Source organism: Meleagris gallopavo, chromosome 15 (assembly GCF_000146605.3).
Source record: "Meleagris gallopavo isolate NT-WF06-2002-E0010 breed Aviagen turkey brand Nicholas breeding stock chromosome 15, Turkey_5.1, whole genome shotgun sequence".
Classification (NCBI taxonomy): Eukaryota; Metazoa; Chordata; class Aves; order Galliformes; family Phasianidae; genus Meleagris; species Meleagris gallopavo.
This window is the reverse complement of record NC_015025.2, coordinates 9,654,408-9,669,637: the sequence shown is the minus strand read 5'-3', so window position 1 is coordinate 9,669,637 and position 15,230 is coordinate 9,654,408. Positions and strand designations below refer to the sequence as shown.

The 15,230-nt window shown below is 46.2% G+C and overlaps 3 protein-coding genes across 3 annotated transcripts in view; 1 reads left to right on the top strand and 2 right to left on the bottom strand.

The window, feature by feature from the left end:
• THOC3 (THO complex 3) overlaps nucleotides 1–402 on the bottom strand; it is a 3,410-nt gene extending 3,008 nt beyond the window's left edge. Inside the window, exon 1 of the mRNA XM_010719069.3 lies at nucleotides 377–402. Coding sequence (XP_010717371.1) covers nucleotides 377–402 — 26 coding nt within the window. The remainder of the gene's footprint in view (nucleotides 1–376) is intronic.
• On the top strand, nucleotides 7–6,136 carry SIMC1 (SUMO interacting motifs containing 1). Its single transcript, XM_010719001.2, has 10 exons — nucleotides 7–149; nucleotides 360–1,087; nucleotides 1,320–1,540; nucleotides 1,931–2,000; nucleotides 2,431–2,576; nucleotides 2,914–3,093; nucleotides 3,590–3,718; nucleotides 4,677–4,833; nucleotides 4,913–4,997; nucleotides 5,701–6,136. Exons 2-10 carry the CDS (start codon nucleotides 995–997, stop codon nucleotides 5,919–5,921), a joined length of 1,302 nt encoding a protein of 433 aa, XP_010717303.1. The 5' UTR covers nucleotides 7–149; nucleotides 360–994; the 3' UTR covers nucleotides 5,922–6,136.
• Nucleotides 6,137–7,836: 1,700 nt separating this feature from the next.
• Nucleotides 7,837–15,230, bottom strand: part of KIAA1191 (KIAA1191 ortholog) — an 8,476-nt gene continuing 1,082 nt past the window's right edge. Inside the window, exons 2-7 of the mRNA XM_010719068.2 lie at nucleotides 15,162–15,224; nucleotides 14,154–14,280; nucleotides 12,434–12,558; nucleotides 10,406–10,512; nucleotides 9,991–10,130; nucleotides 7,837–9,636 (exon numbers count right to left, since the gene is read on the bottom strand). Of these exons, the coding sequence (XP_010717370.1) occupies nucleotides 9,428–9,636; nucleotides 9,991–10,130; nucleotides 10,406–10,512; nucleotides 12,434–12,558; nucleotides 14,154–14,280; nucleotides 15,162–15,224 (771 nt within the window). The 3' untranslated portion in view covers nucleotides 7,837–9,427. The remainder of the gene's footprint in view (nucleotides 9,637–9,990; nucleotides 10,131–10,405; nucleotides 10,513–12,433; nucleotides 12,559–14,153; nucleotides 14,281–15,161; nucleotides 15,225–15,230) is intronic.

Genomic DNA, 15,230 nt, shown 5'->3' with positions numbered 1-15,230 from the left:
GCGGGCATCGGGGCCGGGCTGCACGTGGCCCTCCCGAGGGAAGGCAGAAGGCCTCGGGCAAGAAAAATGCATTGAAGTTGGTTTTCTTGCAGATCTTTACGAAAGTTTCCGCGGTGTCCTAGCTGTGCTGCCGTGCGATGGATGTGAAGGTAGTGCTGGGCCCAGGGGAGGCTGGGGAGAGCAGAGAAGAGCGCGGGCCGGTCGTCAGCAAGGCACAGGGCAGCCCCAGCCCGTGGCCAGGCTCCCGCTTTCTCTGAGCGGAGATGCTTTCACCGGGCTGCTCTCCTGGGTGAGCAGGAGAGGACTGAGGCACCCAGCTGCTATCGTTGCTGACACCACTGATCCTTTCGTCCCTGCAGGAGATCATCGATCTCACCCAGGAGGACACAAACTCAGATCCATTGCCATGGAACTACATCCCCATCATTGACCTGACGAAGGAGGACACCTGCAGTCCTCCCCCTGCTGCAGACTGTACTGTCCAGGACCAGGTGTCTGCTTCTCCTGTCGTACACACGTCCCATCCCCAGCTTTGCTTCAGCACAAATCAAGAAGTGGAGACGAGTCCAGAGCTGATCCCTGTAGCACCATTACATGGCTACCCCCACAGACAGGTACTGCCTCAGGGACGGTAGTAAAAGTGGAGAACAAGAGCAGCTTCTCTCCTGTCTCCAGCCACTGCATCTCCTCCTGCAGCCTAGAACCAAGCTGCAGCACCACCACATATAACACTGACTCGAGCTCCCTGGCCAGTACGCAGCTGGACCAAGTGCTGTTCTCACCCTCCCCCTCCATCCTGGACACCAATGGCAGCACACGTGGCATAGAGGAGACTCCCACTACTTTCCAGCTAAGGAAGCTCCCCCCAAGACTGAGCCCCACTCCAACCAGCATCACTAAGAGCCCACGAAGGACCAAAGGGACTTTTCTGGAAGCAGGCGGCTCACAGGAAGCAATCCGACAAGTGACCTCAGGCAGGACTAAGGCTGACAGCATGGTCTGGCTAAACAAACTGCGCTATTTCAGGAGGAGCGGAGTCCAGCACTTCTTCTTTCATGGCGCAACATCTGACAGGGAAACACCACAGGTAAATGGTTTCAGAGTAACTACTGCACAGCCAGGTCCATTCAGAGCAGTTCTTGTGGCAGAGCATGGAGCACGGGCTGCCCCCTGTTCACTTCTCCTTTCAGGGGAAGCTTTGCCAGGCCATTGGGATCTCTGGTTATTGCAGTTCTCTTAATGGTGGGCCTCAAATCACAGCTAGGTTCCTCTGTACCACGGGGAGCCGGCTTTCACCCGTTGCCCTGTCTTGCACACAGAGGAAACCCGAGCTCATCCCCAGCAGCAAGATGAGCATGGTACGCACCACCATGGAGGAGAACTTCCTGGAGGGAACCTTGCATTTCCTGAGTGACTTCATCTCCCGCCAGCACCGCCCTCCCAAAGAAGTCATCTCCCATCTGATCAGACAGATCCTGTTGAACTCTCACCAGGAGGAGATCCTCCAGAACACTTACACATTGCTGATGAAGATTCAAATGTATGTGTTCCCTTTGCCACCGTGCCCCGGGGCTGGCTAGGTGCCCAGTATAAGGGTTACCCTCTGTAGTCCTCACCAGAGAACAGAGAGTAAGTGTCCCTGTAATGCATGATGGTTCTCTGGCCTGCAGTAGGGGCTAGAGCAGCTCTCTGCTGTGCTGCAATCAGGTACAGTGTTACATGAGGCCACAGGTGTGCCAGTGCTGTTCATAGAGTACAGCCCATCAGGTGCTTCCAAAAATCTGATGTGGTCAGGGAAGGAGAAAGGAAGAAGGCAGAGCTGAAAAGGGGACAGCAGCAAGCAGAAACGGGAGGTTTGGGGTGGGGGCTGCCTGACCTCAAGGCAGCCAGTGTGGCAGTTCAGCACAAATAGATGGTGCTGTCCTTGCAGGCTCCATCCAGCCAACATCACCACAGTAGGATGGGACTGGACGCTGCTGAAATACACCATGGAGAGCCAGGTACTCAGCACTGCATGTGTCACATTATGCAGGGATCACCCAGTACCTGGTGCTTGCCCCATAGCATCACCTGGCCTTGCTCTGCTGCATGACAGCACAGTCTAATGTGCAGTTCCATTACAGCTGAAGGCAGCAACTGTTTTTTATCTGTGGTACTCCTTAACTTGCTGTACAACTGCAGGCAGGTTGACAAATCTGAAGAAACCACAGCAGCAGACAAAAGCATTTTGAACTGGAGCAATACGTGAGAAGCCCAAGTCAAACAGCCCCAGCCGAGGCCCTGGGGCATTGCTGAAGCCATGCAGCCCCTCCTAGAGAACAGATGTGCTATTCCTCAGTCACATATCACCCCATTCCCAAAAAGCCACATTCCCTGGTATTCTTTGCCCTGCAACTCCATCAGGCTCACACCATCTCTATCTGCCCTCAGGAGAGGCTCCCTGGACGACTCCTCTTCCTACAATACGTGGTGCAGACCTTGGAGGATGACTTCCAGCAGAACGTGAGGCTGCACCTGTTGCAGAAGTCAATAAGCAAGAAAGTGCTTTCCTGTGATACATGCTTCAACAATGTCAAGTAAGGGATGCGTCCTCCTTTCCTGTACTCAAATTAGCTGCAGAGAGGCAGGAGCTTATGGAACATTTGTTGAGACTCAAGTTCAGACTTTTCAAGAAGCAAGCTTGAAAAAGTGTAGGGGCTAGCTATAAAGAAAAGGAGCGTGTTTATGACCATAAACAACCACAAACAATACAAGGGCATTATCAGCCACAAGCATACTTTTTAAAAAAAAAGAGAAGGTGGTCCAATCAAGACATATCCTTCTTCCTCAGGGTCTTTCTTCAAGCTCTAAGTGGAGCTAGAGGTCAGAACACAGCAAAGCCAGACCCATCTAACATTCCTGTGTCTGTCCCAGGGAGGTGGTTGAATGGTTGATTGCAGTAGTGACAGGAGCCAGATTCTTCCAGCTGCAGGAGCAGACACAAGAAATGACACACTCGTCAGCACAAGCAGGAGCTGAATGTAGCTCATCTGCAGCACAGCCAGCCAGCCCTGCCCAAGCACAGCTGACTCCACCAACGTTCTTCGCCCAGAAGTAAGTCCCACAAATCCTGGTTCCCCGCTGATGATAATATGGGGTCCAAGTCAGAGAAAGTCCATCCTCTGTCTTATCAAGGAAGCCAGGTTGTACCTGTGGTCAGCTTTCCTGGCATTTTCCTCTAGGGCAAGTAAAGACTTGGGGAGCAAGAGACTTCCTTGCCTAGCAGGAAGCTGGTTCACTGAGTGCCTTCCTCTTAAATGAGGCCAGAGCTCTCAGCCCATAGCCCAGGCAGCCCCATGCTGCTCCACTAACACTCAGTACACCCAGTGAGACCTCCCTAATGTCTATGTGGGAAATGGCTCTGCTTCCAAGAGCATCAGATTTAATGTACTCTAAGAGACAACGTAGGGCTTTGTAGGAAGCAAACCAAACGTAACCTGCTACATTCCTTGATGACCCTAAGGCACAAGGCTGAACTAGCCACCTCCAGCATTTAACTGTGCAAACCAATGGGTATTCTTTCATGCTGTTGGCTCTTTTTCTAACCTAGGGCAACGCTCCTCCTCCAGCGGATGTTGTCCTTTGCAGTGGAAGTGGACAGATCTCCCAACCGCAGCTCCTGTAAGATCGCAGATCTAATATTCCCATTTTTACTGAATATTCCCACAAGGAGCCAAAGGTGAGAAATGTGCAAAGCAGCATCTCCTTTCTGGGCAATAGTCTTACTCCCTGTTTCTGGACGCATTAAGAAGTATAGAGCATAGAATGACAGACTTGCTTTTGATCCAGACAGCATGCACACAGCTGTAGGACTGAGAGATCCCATCAGTATTACCAGCTGATCCCCAGGCACTATCCCAGGCCAGTGTGATGCTGAGAAAACTGGTTCTCATCACAGAACTGCAAAGAGGGACTAAAAAGCAGTAATCCACATCAGCACAGTCAAGTACTAGCAAACACATCACCAATTCCCAATTCCCAGGGGCCAACGAGAACTACAGAAATACTCAAAATACACTTCCTACAGCACTACCTGGATGTGTTTTTGTTTGCACTGGTAAGAAGCATAGTATCTAAAGACAACACACGGGGCCTGACTGACTCTAACATAGACATAGACCACTAGACCCCCAACTGTTCCAAACTTGTGTTTGCCAATCCCAGCAAGCAGCCTTTTCAGATTTTTTTAGCAAAACTCACTCTGAGCACACACTAGTCCAATCAAGTCCAACTCTAACCAAGCTATCACTCATTGCAGGACAGTTCTTGTATATCACTGGCAGGTGATCCCACTTTACATTTGCTTGGTTATGCTCCCTGTGAGTCAGCAGGAATGGATAATTTCTGCATAGGATGCTGGGCAGGGTCAGGTGAAGCAGCTAAGCTTGTTTCACAGACCACACCAACCTCAATTTGCAGCAGGTCAGATCTAAGGATTGCAAACATGCCCATAGTTGAGCTGCATAACAAAGGTTTCTGCCATATTGGTAGGTTTGCTTGAACTGTACTGCAAGGCAGACACTTCTGTCACCCACCCTTGCACCAGATCAGCATCAGCAGGAGACCAGGAACACAATGAAGTAGTTGTTGCTTGTCAGGCTGTGCTGTCTCCACCAGAGTAAGTCTTTGTCTTGCAGGGAAGCCCTCTTAAACACCATGGAGAGCAACCTGCTGCGCTGCAAACTGCTAGAGATGATGTTCCAGCACAGTTGTGATGCGCCCACAAGCTTGCCCTTGTCTCTGTCCAAGATCCTCTATTTTCTAGGCCACTCCTCTGTGCTGCTGCAATACCAGGTATCCAGCCATCTTTCTCCTTTCTGTGGCATCTCCTGAGAAAACCACTCCTAAAACCAAATACCATCTATTGTCATAGGATGAAGTAGCTACATGGCAAAAATGGGATGAGCTGCTGCAGTACTTGAGCTTGCTGCTGCTGAGTTACCAAAATGTAATAGCAGGTAAGTAGCCTGATCTGGTCTTAATAAACACGGTCTCATGCAGTGGCTGAAACAGAACAGTCCAAGGAATACTTCATCTCATCACTCTTGAGCTCACAGCCACAGTCTTAGAAAGATAACATGCTTCCATTCTTGCTGATAACTATTCTCTGCATTCAGAGCAAAGAAATGATAACGCATCATGCAGAGCACACAACACATTTAGCTGCTGAGCCTACATCCTACAGCTTCAACCTCAGCACTGCAAAGCTGGCAGCAGAGTACAGCTAAGTTGCACGCACACTTTTTAGAACAGGGTAGGGCAAGTAAAAATTACCAAAAAATTCCTATAAGTCTCTTGCCAACTTCTTCTGCTTTATGAGGGTTAAGGCTCTCATAGACAAATGCAGAGAAACCCATGATCACACATCTAGAGCATTAAGCTCAATGAATTCTTCCAGGGTCCACTGGTCCAGTCTGGTAACACTGGAAGAGAGGATCTATATAGCCCTGCTCCCTCAAGGTTTCTCAGGCACTCTGTGTGCAGACTGAGCAGGAGGAATCAGTGCAAAGCTGAAGTATCAAGGATAGCCATGAAAGACTTTGCATAATTCCCCGCTGTTCTTCACCACAGCACAGTGCTGCCTAAGGGATTCTGCAGTCTGACCCTTAGCAGGTCAGACGACCCTTGTGTTACCTCCCCCAACAGCAATTCCTCTTGCAGAGCACTTACGGAGCTCACTCAGTGAGCGGGTGGACTTGATCATTAAGAAAGCCAAGCCCAAACTCCAAGATGATGATGACATCAGCCAGCTGGACATCCAACTGAAGATAAAGGACTTCCTTAGCCGAATGCAGCAGATCCTGGAGAAGCCCTTCCCTGTGCAGATCAAGGAGAAAGTGAGCATGCTCAAAAAACTGTTTCTCATTGTCGCTGCTAACTGATGGAGCCAACCACTGTGGCAGAAAGGAAAGCTATGAATTCAAAGACCTGTCTCATACTGCAGATTCCCACGTCATCTGTCCTGTTGCATGTCCTGTCTGGAAAAAAAATCCTGGTTTGTAATTCTCAGAATTTCCTTTCAAACTTGTCTCATCCTACAGTTTTACAAAGCACTTTGTGTATCTTTAAAAAAATAAATTATTTCTTTATTCATTGGCTCTTCCATCTTGGTGTCCTGCCCAAAAGACTCAAAGCTCTGCTGCTGTACCTTGGAATGGCATTAGACTAAAGCAGCCATAAAGTGATGGTAGTTTGCACAGCAAGCACAATGCCAAGATAGTTGTTCAATACTCAGGAGAAGTTGATAGTCTTCTCAAAAACACGGGTGTGGGATACAGAGAGAAGAGTCGCAGTGCCAAGATCTCCAAGTCACACTTGTCAGTCCTCAAGGAATGTTCCAAATCAAATACATGTGTGACTTCAAGCAAGGTTCAAGCAAGGTACCTCAGCCACATCAAGAGATGGGACTGGACAAGCAGCACCCGTTAGAAGGGCTGCACATCTAGAATGCACTGAAGTATCTGCAGCACAGTCAAGTACATACAATCAAGAAGATGAGTACCAAATACAAATCCAATGCCACCAACTGAAATATGAGTCAGCTGAGGTCAGAGAGCAGTTGGTACTTTCATAGAAGGTCCTGAGTTCATCAGTAACAGATGTTGATGTCCCTGCAAATGGGAGTAAGACTTCTGTATCTGCCCATCACCCTTTGATCTGTCCCTCTGCTTGGCAAACCTTGGCAGCTCAGCCATTTTGCAGTGCATACTCCAGAGAGCAGGATTAAGACCCTTAAGAGAGCAGAGTGCAGGAGAACAGAGCTGCAGTGGTAGCTAGGAACGCAGCAGTCCTGAAAGGAGCATTGAATACACTGTAGATTTGGTGCTGGCTATGCAGCCAGGCATCTAGCAGAAGCCTGGCCTCAGCCTAGAACTTCACAAGTTAGAGCCAGCCATGACCTCTGGCTCTTTAGGAAGACTGTCTCCACACACCAGATGTGATCCATTCTACATCTCCCTTTAATCCAGAGGTATGCCATCCAGGGAGAGGTGAAGCTGTGTTTGAAGAATTTCCAGCAGTGCAAATGCCAAACGTTCCTTGCTACAGGGAAGCTGTTTCTCCTGCTTGATGTACTCAATTTTGATTTATTTTTTAGTTCTTATGTTCCACTAGAAAAGATTTCTGCCATCAGGCTGGTACAGAAGTTGCTTTCCAGAAGGACCAGTTACAGATACTTCTTTCTGATACACTGGTGAGATCCAGGACAAAAATTCAAGCAACATATGTAAAGAAGAATATTACACAAAGAGAACACCCTTTAACCACAGCTTTTGCAATGAAACAGTGAGATTAGTCTGCACAACCAAGACCTACAGCAACAGACTATCCAGGTGTTCAAAGTAGTGTTCCTCTACTTTCAGCTCTGCAAACATTCAAAGAAAAACATTACATCAGTATTCAGCCCAGTCATCTCTAGTCCAGAAGAGATGTATGCTCTAAGTGCCACAGCAGCACCCAAACCAAACAAAGGCAAAGGAAATGGACACAACCGAGAGCTGGGTAACTCTGGGCAAGTACAAACATCACAATCATCTGAATAGCTCAAGAAATACTAAGGTTTCATGCTGTTTCATCAGCAAAAAAGACAAAAACAGGACTGAATCTGGTCTTAAACCTAGCCCTCCAGTCAAAAAGGAGATTTAAAGAGCAAGTACTTTACCACAGTGCGTGTTACTACAGCCATACAGGGCTGAGCTTTGACCCCACATTTGTAGGCCAGTAGCAAGCAGCCTGGTAGATACTGCACAGCCTCAGATTTCTTCCATACGTGCATTACCAATGCTAATAACAAAGACCTCATTTCACAAGGATTTTATTTTCTTGTAATAAACAAAAAAATCATACATATTAAAGACGTGACACATACAATAAATTAATGTCAAATAAGAGATCGATTCCCAAGGTGCAAATGACTGGTGGCAATAACTGCTCGGTTGAGTGGGAGATTTTCAATATCTGGCAGTGTTGTTGAAGCTTATGATGAAGCAGAGCCACAAAATACAATTCTTCAGAGGGTGCAGCAGATGGCCAAGTGAGCCAATCCTGCCTCACCCTCATGGATGGATGGCTGAGCAGGCAGACACTCCAGAGCACAACTGTTACCTTAAGTCAACTCCGTGAGAAGTCCTCGTAACAGAAGAGCTTCAAATGAGGGTGCCACTCTCAGCACTACAGAAAGCCTGCTTCTGGCTGAGGGAACTCTGCAACACAATCATGATGTCAAGAAAGACGATGTCTGGTTGCCACAGGACAGGTAACGATCACACAGCAACGCTGCCTACAGTGCACAAGGGGACTGGATGGTAGCTAGGAGGTCCTTCCACTATTCATCGAAGTGTTAACTGTCTGCAGTAACTGGCTTTGACTTGGCCAAAAAACTACATATCACTGTACTACTGAGTGAAGGAATTCTTGATCTTCCACTTAGCCTTCTGCCAGCCCTGCAAAATCTATTTAATGCTGGTGAAACAAAAAAAAAAAAAAAGCTGTATTTGAGAAGTGCCACTGATGTCTAATACACTTCTATACATGGTTCACACAAGATACTAGAAAAAAAAAAACAATCAAGCCAGAGTGCCACAACTACTGTATGTCTGTTGTCTATGACAGGCCAGGACAGCGTTGTTTTACACACAGGAAAGATCATATGGCTCAAGCCACACCAACTCTGGTCATTCCCACCATTTTTAGAGGAACCTGAAGACTTGAAAGTAATAAGGAAGAATTGTTTCTCTTCCAAGTCCTGTTGCATTCTGCTCCCTGCCTTTCTAATAAGAGCATCTTAGAGCAACAGTGCTCCACTCTTCTGAAATTAAACCAGGAACAAGAGCAGACCAGGTGAACTATGAGGTGACAACAGAAGTGAGCTGCATATTTAAAGCAGATCTATCATGTGGCCAGAATAGCTTTCCTCCTGGCATTTAATGGTCCAGTTTTCAGTTCTTGCTTGTTTTCACCATTTTCTGTTGTTTTGTGTAAACGTCAGACAGAACCATGGTCCTCTTCAGGGTACTTCAGCACTGAGCATGACAAGACAGACTACAGGCAGACAAGCCAGCCTATTGCACACTACATGCAGTCCTCTCCCAGAAAAATCAGTTCAAGGTTCTACTGCAGCGCAGTGCACTGGGAAGCACACCTCCTAGTGCTGCATAGCACACAGGACTAGTGTAGTACAGCAGAGAAGATGATTTAGATTGGTTTAGTATGAGTGCAAGAGTTTTTCCCAAGACCAATTCGGGTCTGAATTTAGGACAGTCACAGTTGTTTCCTTTTCTGAGATGGAGAGCTGGAAAGGAGATATTCCTATTTTACTGCAGCAAAACGGGTCAGGAAAGTAGAGCTTAAGATACCCTGTAGCCCACTAAAGACACCAGAACCACTCTTCCTAGAATCCAGTTGGAGTGAGCACATTCAGATCCCGAGGTTTGATATTATGGGAATGTGAAGATTGTTTCCTCCCTTCTGTGACTGGAATGTCCATTTTGGGTGGTTTGAAGGTGACTGGATCCTCTGTCATTCTAGTAGCCTGAGCACGCATCAACTCCATTGGGGATGGCTTCTGAGCACCCTTGTAAGATTGGATGGTAAAGCCTCCTGATGAAAAAAATCACAATTAAGAGCTACAAAAACTAGCTATGTCATTTTTCTACTCCCACCAGTACAGAGCATTGCACCACTGACAGCCAGACCTGCTGGAAGTCTACACAGTGCCAAACAGCCTCATGTCATCTAAAATCTAGTCCAAGTCAAGGAGTGACACTTCCAGTTCTGGTTCCACCACGCAGCCAAGAAAGCAGAAGAGCAAAAAAGCTGTCACCTTCACACTCCACTTTTGGCACAGGTCCTGATATGAATAGCACACATTCCCAAGGTGAAAAGAAATAGCTAGCAGTTTCGCTCTGTAACAATTCTCCCCTAGCTCTTGCAGGGTGACTTCAGAGGACATACCTGGATCATTGGTGGATTTCTGGATGGCTTTGGGTCCAAAAAAACTCCACCTTTCAGACGGCAACCTGTCCCCACCAGCTTCCATGGCAACAAAGTCTGGGGCAGTGATAGAAGCGGAGGATCCCTGACTAAACCAACCCCTAGGGGAACAAAAAAATCATTGAGATATAAAGAGAATAAATACTTCAGGTAGCATTAGTGTGCCAGGAAATTTATATGTAGTTAACCAGGAGTGTGTTAAACAGATTTGCTACCAACCAGGATGAAGATAGGCATGTTTAATTTCCATAAGCTTTCAATACATTCAGTGATAATACACAGCAATTCCAGGAATTTCACCCCTTAGACAGTCCCTCACTCCCACATCAACAGCCTGCAGGAAAGCAGAGGAAGTGATCTGACAGAAACAGTGTACCTGCTTTTATGCCTGGGAGAGGAGTGGGGAGTGCTGCTTGGAGTGGACTGAGCAGAAGATGTTTGTTTGTCATCTTTTGTCATTTCTCCGCTCTGCATTTTTAGTTTCTGTTAGGAAAGGCAAGAGAAACACAAGCAACAGATCTTAAGTACAAGGCATAAGGAACAGAGGTAGTTTTACTGTCAAAACTGAGATTAAATGTTCTCACCTCAAGCTACACACAGTATTACAATACTTGCACATACCCATTAAGCTTCCTTCCAAGTCACATACAAGCATTTCAGAAGTCCTCTATGCTCAAGACATACTCCAAGCTATAGTAAGATAACATAACTCACTCTGCAGTTCAGAGTCTTATCAACAGCAGCACATTGCTTCAACACCAGCGTTTGCAGGAAGATGCTTACACTGCAGCAGAGCTAGCTTACCAAGCACAGAACTGCTGGCTGCAGGGTGACAACAAGTCTCAGTGCCACAGCAGCCATTTGTCTAGAGCAAGAGCTTTCAGTCCCATGAGCTCTGTAATGAAGGGGAGACCAGCCCTTCTATAGAAATCTAGGAGAATCAGACCCTGAGAAGTGACCCACAAAAAAAGATGAAAGCACTGCTCTTAGAACACCAAGTTGAGCTGCATTTAAAAAGTATGTTCAGTTAAAAAAAATAATAATGAAATGGGTGCACATGAGCCAGGCTATTACGACTCATTCAGATGGTACAAACTGAACCTCAGAGAAGTCACTTGAAGGGCAGTTATATTTCAAACACTGACGACACAGGCATCTTCCCTGAACATTTCCTGCAGCCATCCAGGCCATGCTAACGCAATTCACTAACTGTTACTGAAACTTTGACCTTGCAGGAGTACGCTTGGATGGCTCACTGCTGAACTCCAACTGCATGATTCTTGTGGGTAACTGAGCTCACCAAAAACACAGTAATTGGACACCTCCATCTTATTTCCAGTTAGAATCAAGTTCAATTTCATTTTCCAGTTTCCACACTAGAAATGCAAGGTTTACAAGTGCTCTAGTTCTGGCTTGTTTCAAGAAATAGGCAACCTAAATAGAACAGCACTTATTTTGAAACTTTTCAATGGTACTGCAAAATTAGTTCAGCCTGAAGTCAAATAAGTTCAGAACTCCAACAACACTGTCCAAGCACACAGGGAACTCCTGGATTCATTACAAGAGTCAAATGAGGCTTGGCATCACTCAAGCACCAGTGAACAGAACTTTAAGTTCAGATCCTTCACTGCTTAACCACTACAAACGTGTGATGAAGTACTTAAGTACTTTGCATCTTAAACACTGCAGGAAAGTAGCAGAGGAAGAGATGAAGGTAGTTCTAGACTAAGAAAATAAACTTCAACCTGGAAGCTATGAATAGGACCTTTAAAATTCTCAAAACAAGCACATTAATTTTAGGTGTCAAAGGCCTTCTCTGCTCTCCCCTGCCCACACATTAGTGGTGCTCAGCACAGTAAGCCCTGGGAGTGCTTCACACATTTAACAAACAGCTATGCTCTAAATTACATTTTCATAGAAGAAAAATGCTTCGGATAACTTCAAGTTACTCTTTCTGTTAAAAAGATCTCTTCCAGTTCTTAAACAGAATCATAACAGAGACCAGTGCTCGATGTGAAAATCTGCCCTCAAAGCCCAGAAGGCATTTCTGTAAGCTATCCCTAGAGAGACAACACTAAGACAAAAGAGTTCACTGAACTACTGCAGGGCACCATTAAAAGGTACAGCAAGAAACTGGATTTTGTACAGAGATGCCACCAACTGGAAAACAGTGATAATCTGATGTTACTGTAGAATACTGCAGTTTCCAGAAAAGTTCCAAAACTATACAGGCTAACGCTAACTTCAAGATTCCAGAGGTTAATCTCCCTATACAATAAACTAGAAGCTTCCAGAGTAAGCAATTTAAGCACAGCTCTAGCAACACACTCCAAAAGTGACGTCACAGCCAGATGCTGAGCTAGTACGCAACCTACAGAAACAGCCAAAGCAAAAGAAGTCTTACGTGGACCGCCTCAGCCACTCGGTGGTACTTCGTCTCCTCTGCAGTGAGGCCTTTGTGGGGGGTGTAGCCAGCATCTCTCAACCCTGCCTGCTGCTCAAAGCGCTGGATGCTCTCCTGAGTCTGCTCTGGAATCAACAAGAGCACATGTTCACAGAGAAGAACCCCACTGACAGTTGTAGCAAACAAGGACAACTGAAGTGACCAAGAGACAGACACTTCATCATTTGTATCACAGAATCACCGAGGTTGGAAAAGACCTTCAAGATCATCCAGTCCAACCATCCACCTATCAATCCTATCCAGAGTATACTGGAAAATTATTCTGAGTCAGAGGGCTAAGTGACTCAGATAAGCAGTGATCTGTCCCAAATCAGAGGATGTATTACAAAATGCATCATCAGTAATTAAACTCACCTAGTCCAACAAGCTGCGTCACTGCTAATTACAACATCCTCAATTTAGGAGATCCCAATAAGACCAATATTTTAAGTACCCTCCTAGATTTTTGGGGTTTTTTTCCCCAAAGAAAAAAGCCACATCTTCTGAAATACTGCCCACACTGATCTGACACAGACTTGGAGAACAGGTGGTAAAGATTCCCACAGCAATTCTACATGAGGTGAAACAAGCTACTTCAGCCAAGCACAGTCAGCAGCCAGCATGCTGACACAGCTTCAGCTCTTGAAAAACGAGCACTTTTTTTTGCTACCAGCATTGGAAATTTACTCACTAAAATATCTAAAAACAAAGTTGCTGGAAAATGCTTAAAGTCTTCTTTAAAAAAAGAGTTCCATGTTAAAGTTACTTGCAGTGCACTGCGATGAGAAATTTAGAGTCTACTTGCCTATTTATTTACAATTCATTAACAGCTTGGCGTTCCTAACTTCTTACTGCACAGGAATATTTTTAGGCTATTATGCTTTTATCTAGGTTAGCCCTGTGCCACTGGACTAGAAGCTGTTTTCCAGCAGAAAGTCCCTATTCCTGGACATTATTTTCTAATACCTGTCAGTTAATTTTAAGCCAAGACAGAAACAAGTGCAAGTGTAAGCCTATTTCAAAATGCTGATCTAAACGTGTCTAGGAGCCTTTCAAAGCACTGATAATAGGAAAAAAAATTAATCCCAGATGTTAAGAGAGGCAGCAGGCACAGGCAATACGTGATTAATTTCCCTTGCTGCAAATGAGACTGTACTCTCTGTAAACACAACTGACCCAGTTAGATCTTAAACCTTTATGATTTATAAGGTTTGTTTTTAAAACATTACTGCTAGCAAGACACCTGCTGCTATCACCAGAAATGCCATCAAGCACTCCATTAGCTCAGTGTGTTCAACTGTCGACAGCACTTCAGTTAGTTGCAGAGCTCTACACATCAGCTGAAAAGAGCAAGTTAATAAGTAAACATACAGAAGCAGCAGCACCAGGCTGCAGCATAATGTGGTGTGGACTGCAGCACCCTATCAGCATTGCACATTCCCTGCACTCCCCCTCATCACCCAGCTTACAGCACCTGGCAAGACAGAGGCTATAAACAGGGCCTATTCTTTAATTTCTTGCTTCCTTCTAGTGTTCTCTACAAACCTCCCACACTTTAAGGTCAGAGCAGTATGAATCCACAAACCACCCAGGAGCTCTGGCAGTTACCTCGAGGCACTGACAGACCATTCATGTGCCCACATCCCATTAGTCACCACAGCACAGAACAGCGAGCTCTTACTTGTAATGAGAGAGTTCATGATGATATGAGTGGCCTTGGCCTTCACCACAGGTACCTTATTCACACTTTCGGTGGAAGATGAAGGAGTTATGACAGGTGCATTCATGTTAGCATCCCCCTCTTCAATCTGTGCAAAAGAAGCAGGGCATTTTAGATCAGGAACTATCACAGCTCTTTGTCATGATGCATCACTAAGTGCTTAAATGAAACACCAGGGAGAACTGCTAGCCTACAGGAAAAGTCCACAAGCTGTTCTAGCCTTAGCCCAGGAACACATAAAGCCTGAATATTATTCTTAGCAGCAAACAAGTGATTGTAACCCAACATGTAAGAACACACTGAGCTCAGAGCCAGCAATTTGCTACATTTAGTACAAAGCAGTTCAACAGAAAAGAAACAAGAACGTATCTATTTCCATCCGCATAACTGCAAATTGGACTGCAAGGTCAGCTGGGCAAGAGCACTGTTCACAGACAGCATGAAAGCACCTGTATGTACACAGCAGTCACACACACTGCTGTCTGATGGTCAGCTTTTATTTTCTCCTCATTTCTTATTCTTTCACTTTCTTACTGAAAGGATCCAAAGCCGCACTGCTGACAGCGAGATGCCAGCAATGAAGCAGACAGCGAATGCCAGAAAACGAGGAGCCTGCTGGCACAGACTGCCTCCTCCTAACACAGGGGTTACTGTTCCCTGACCACAGCATTTGCTTTTTGTGCCAAACCACAGCTACTGGGCTTCTTCCACAAGAAAGACTGTAAAACAAAGCGTAAAGTAGAGGTTAAGCTCAACGGAATGCAAGGTTATTCTACTTCTGCTCAAACGCATTCCAAATCCTCTAAATGTAAGCGCTAGCCCTGCACTCGAAGCATCCCCAAAGTCATTTGCTCTGGTTTAATTACATCTGGTTAGAGCCCGAAGCGTGTTTCGGTCACAAGCTCCCCGAACGCACGGCCGCCCAGCCGGAGCGCGGAGCCGCTCGCAGCCGTGCCGGGCAGCGCGTACCTTGGCGAGCTCCTGGTACTTGCGCTCGGGGATGACGGGCTGCTTCCACAGCACGTTTGCGCACAAGTC

Bases quoted from the DNA above. Each gene is read 5' to 3' on its own strand.
- SIMC1 (XM_010719001.2), top strand. From the start codon at position 995: ATGGTCTGGCTAAACAAACTGCGCTATTTCAGGAGGAGCGGAGTCCAG. The intron at 1,088-1,319 runs GTAAATGGTTTC...TCTTGCACACAG, and splicing joins CTGACAGGGAAACACCACAG to AGGAAACCCGAGCTCATCCC. The intron at 1,541-1,930 runs GTATGTGTTCCC...CTGTCCTTGCAG, and splicing joins TTGCTGATGAAGATTCAAAT to GCTCCATCCAGCCAACATCA.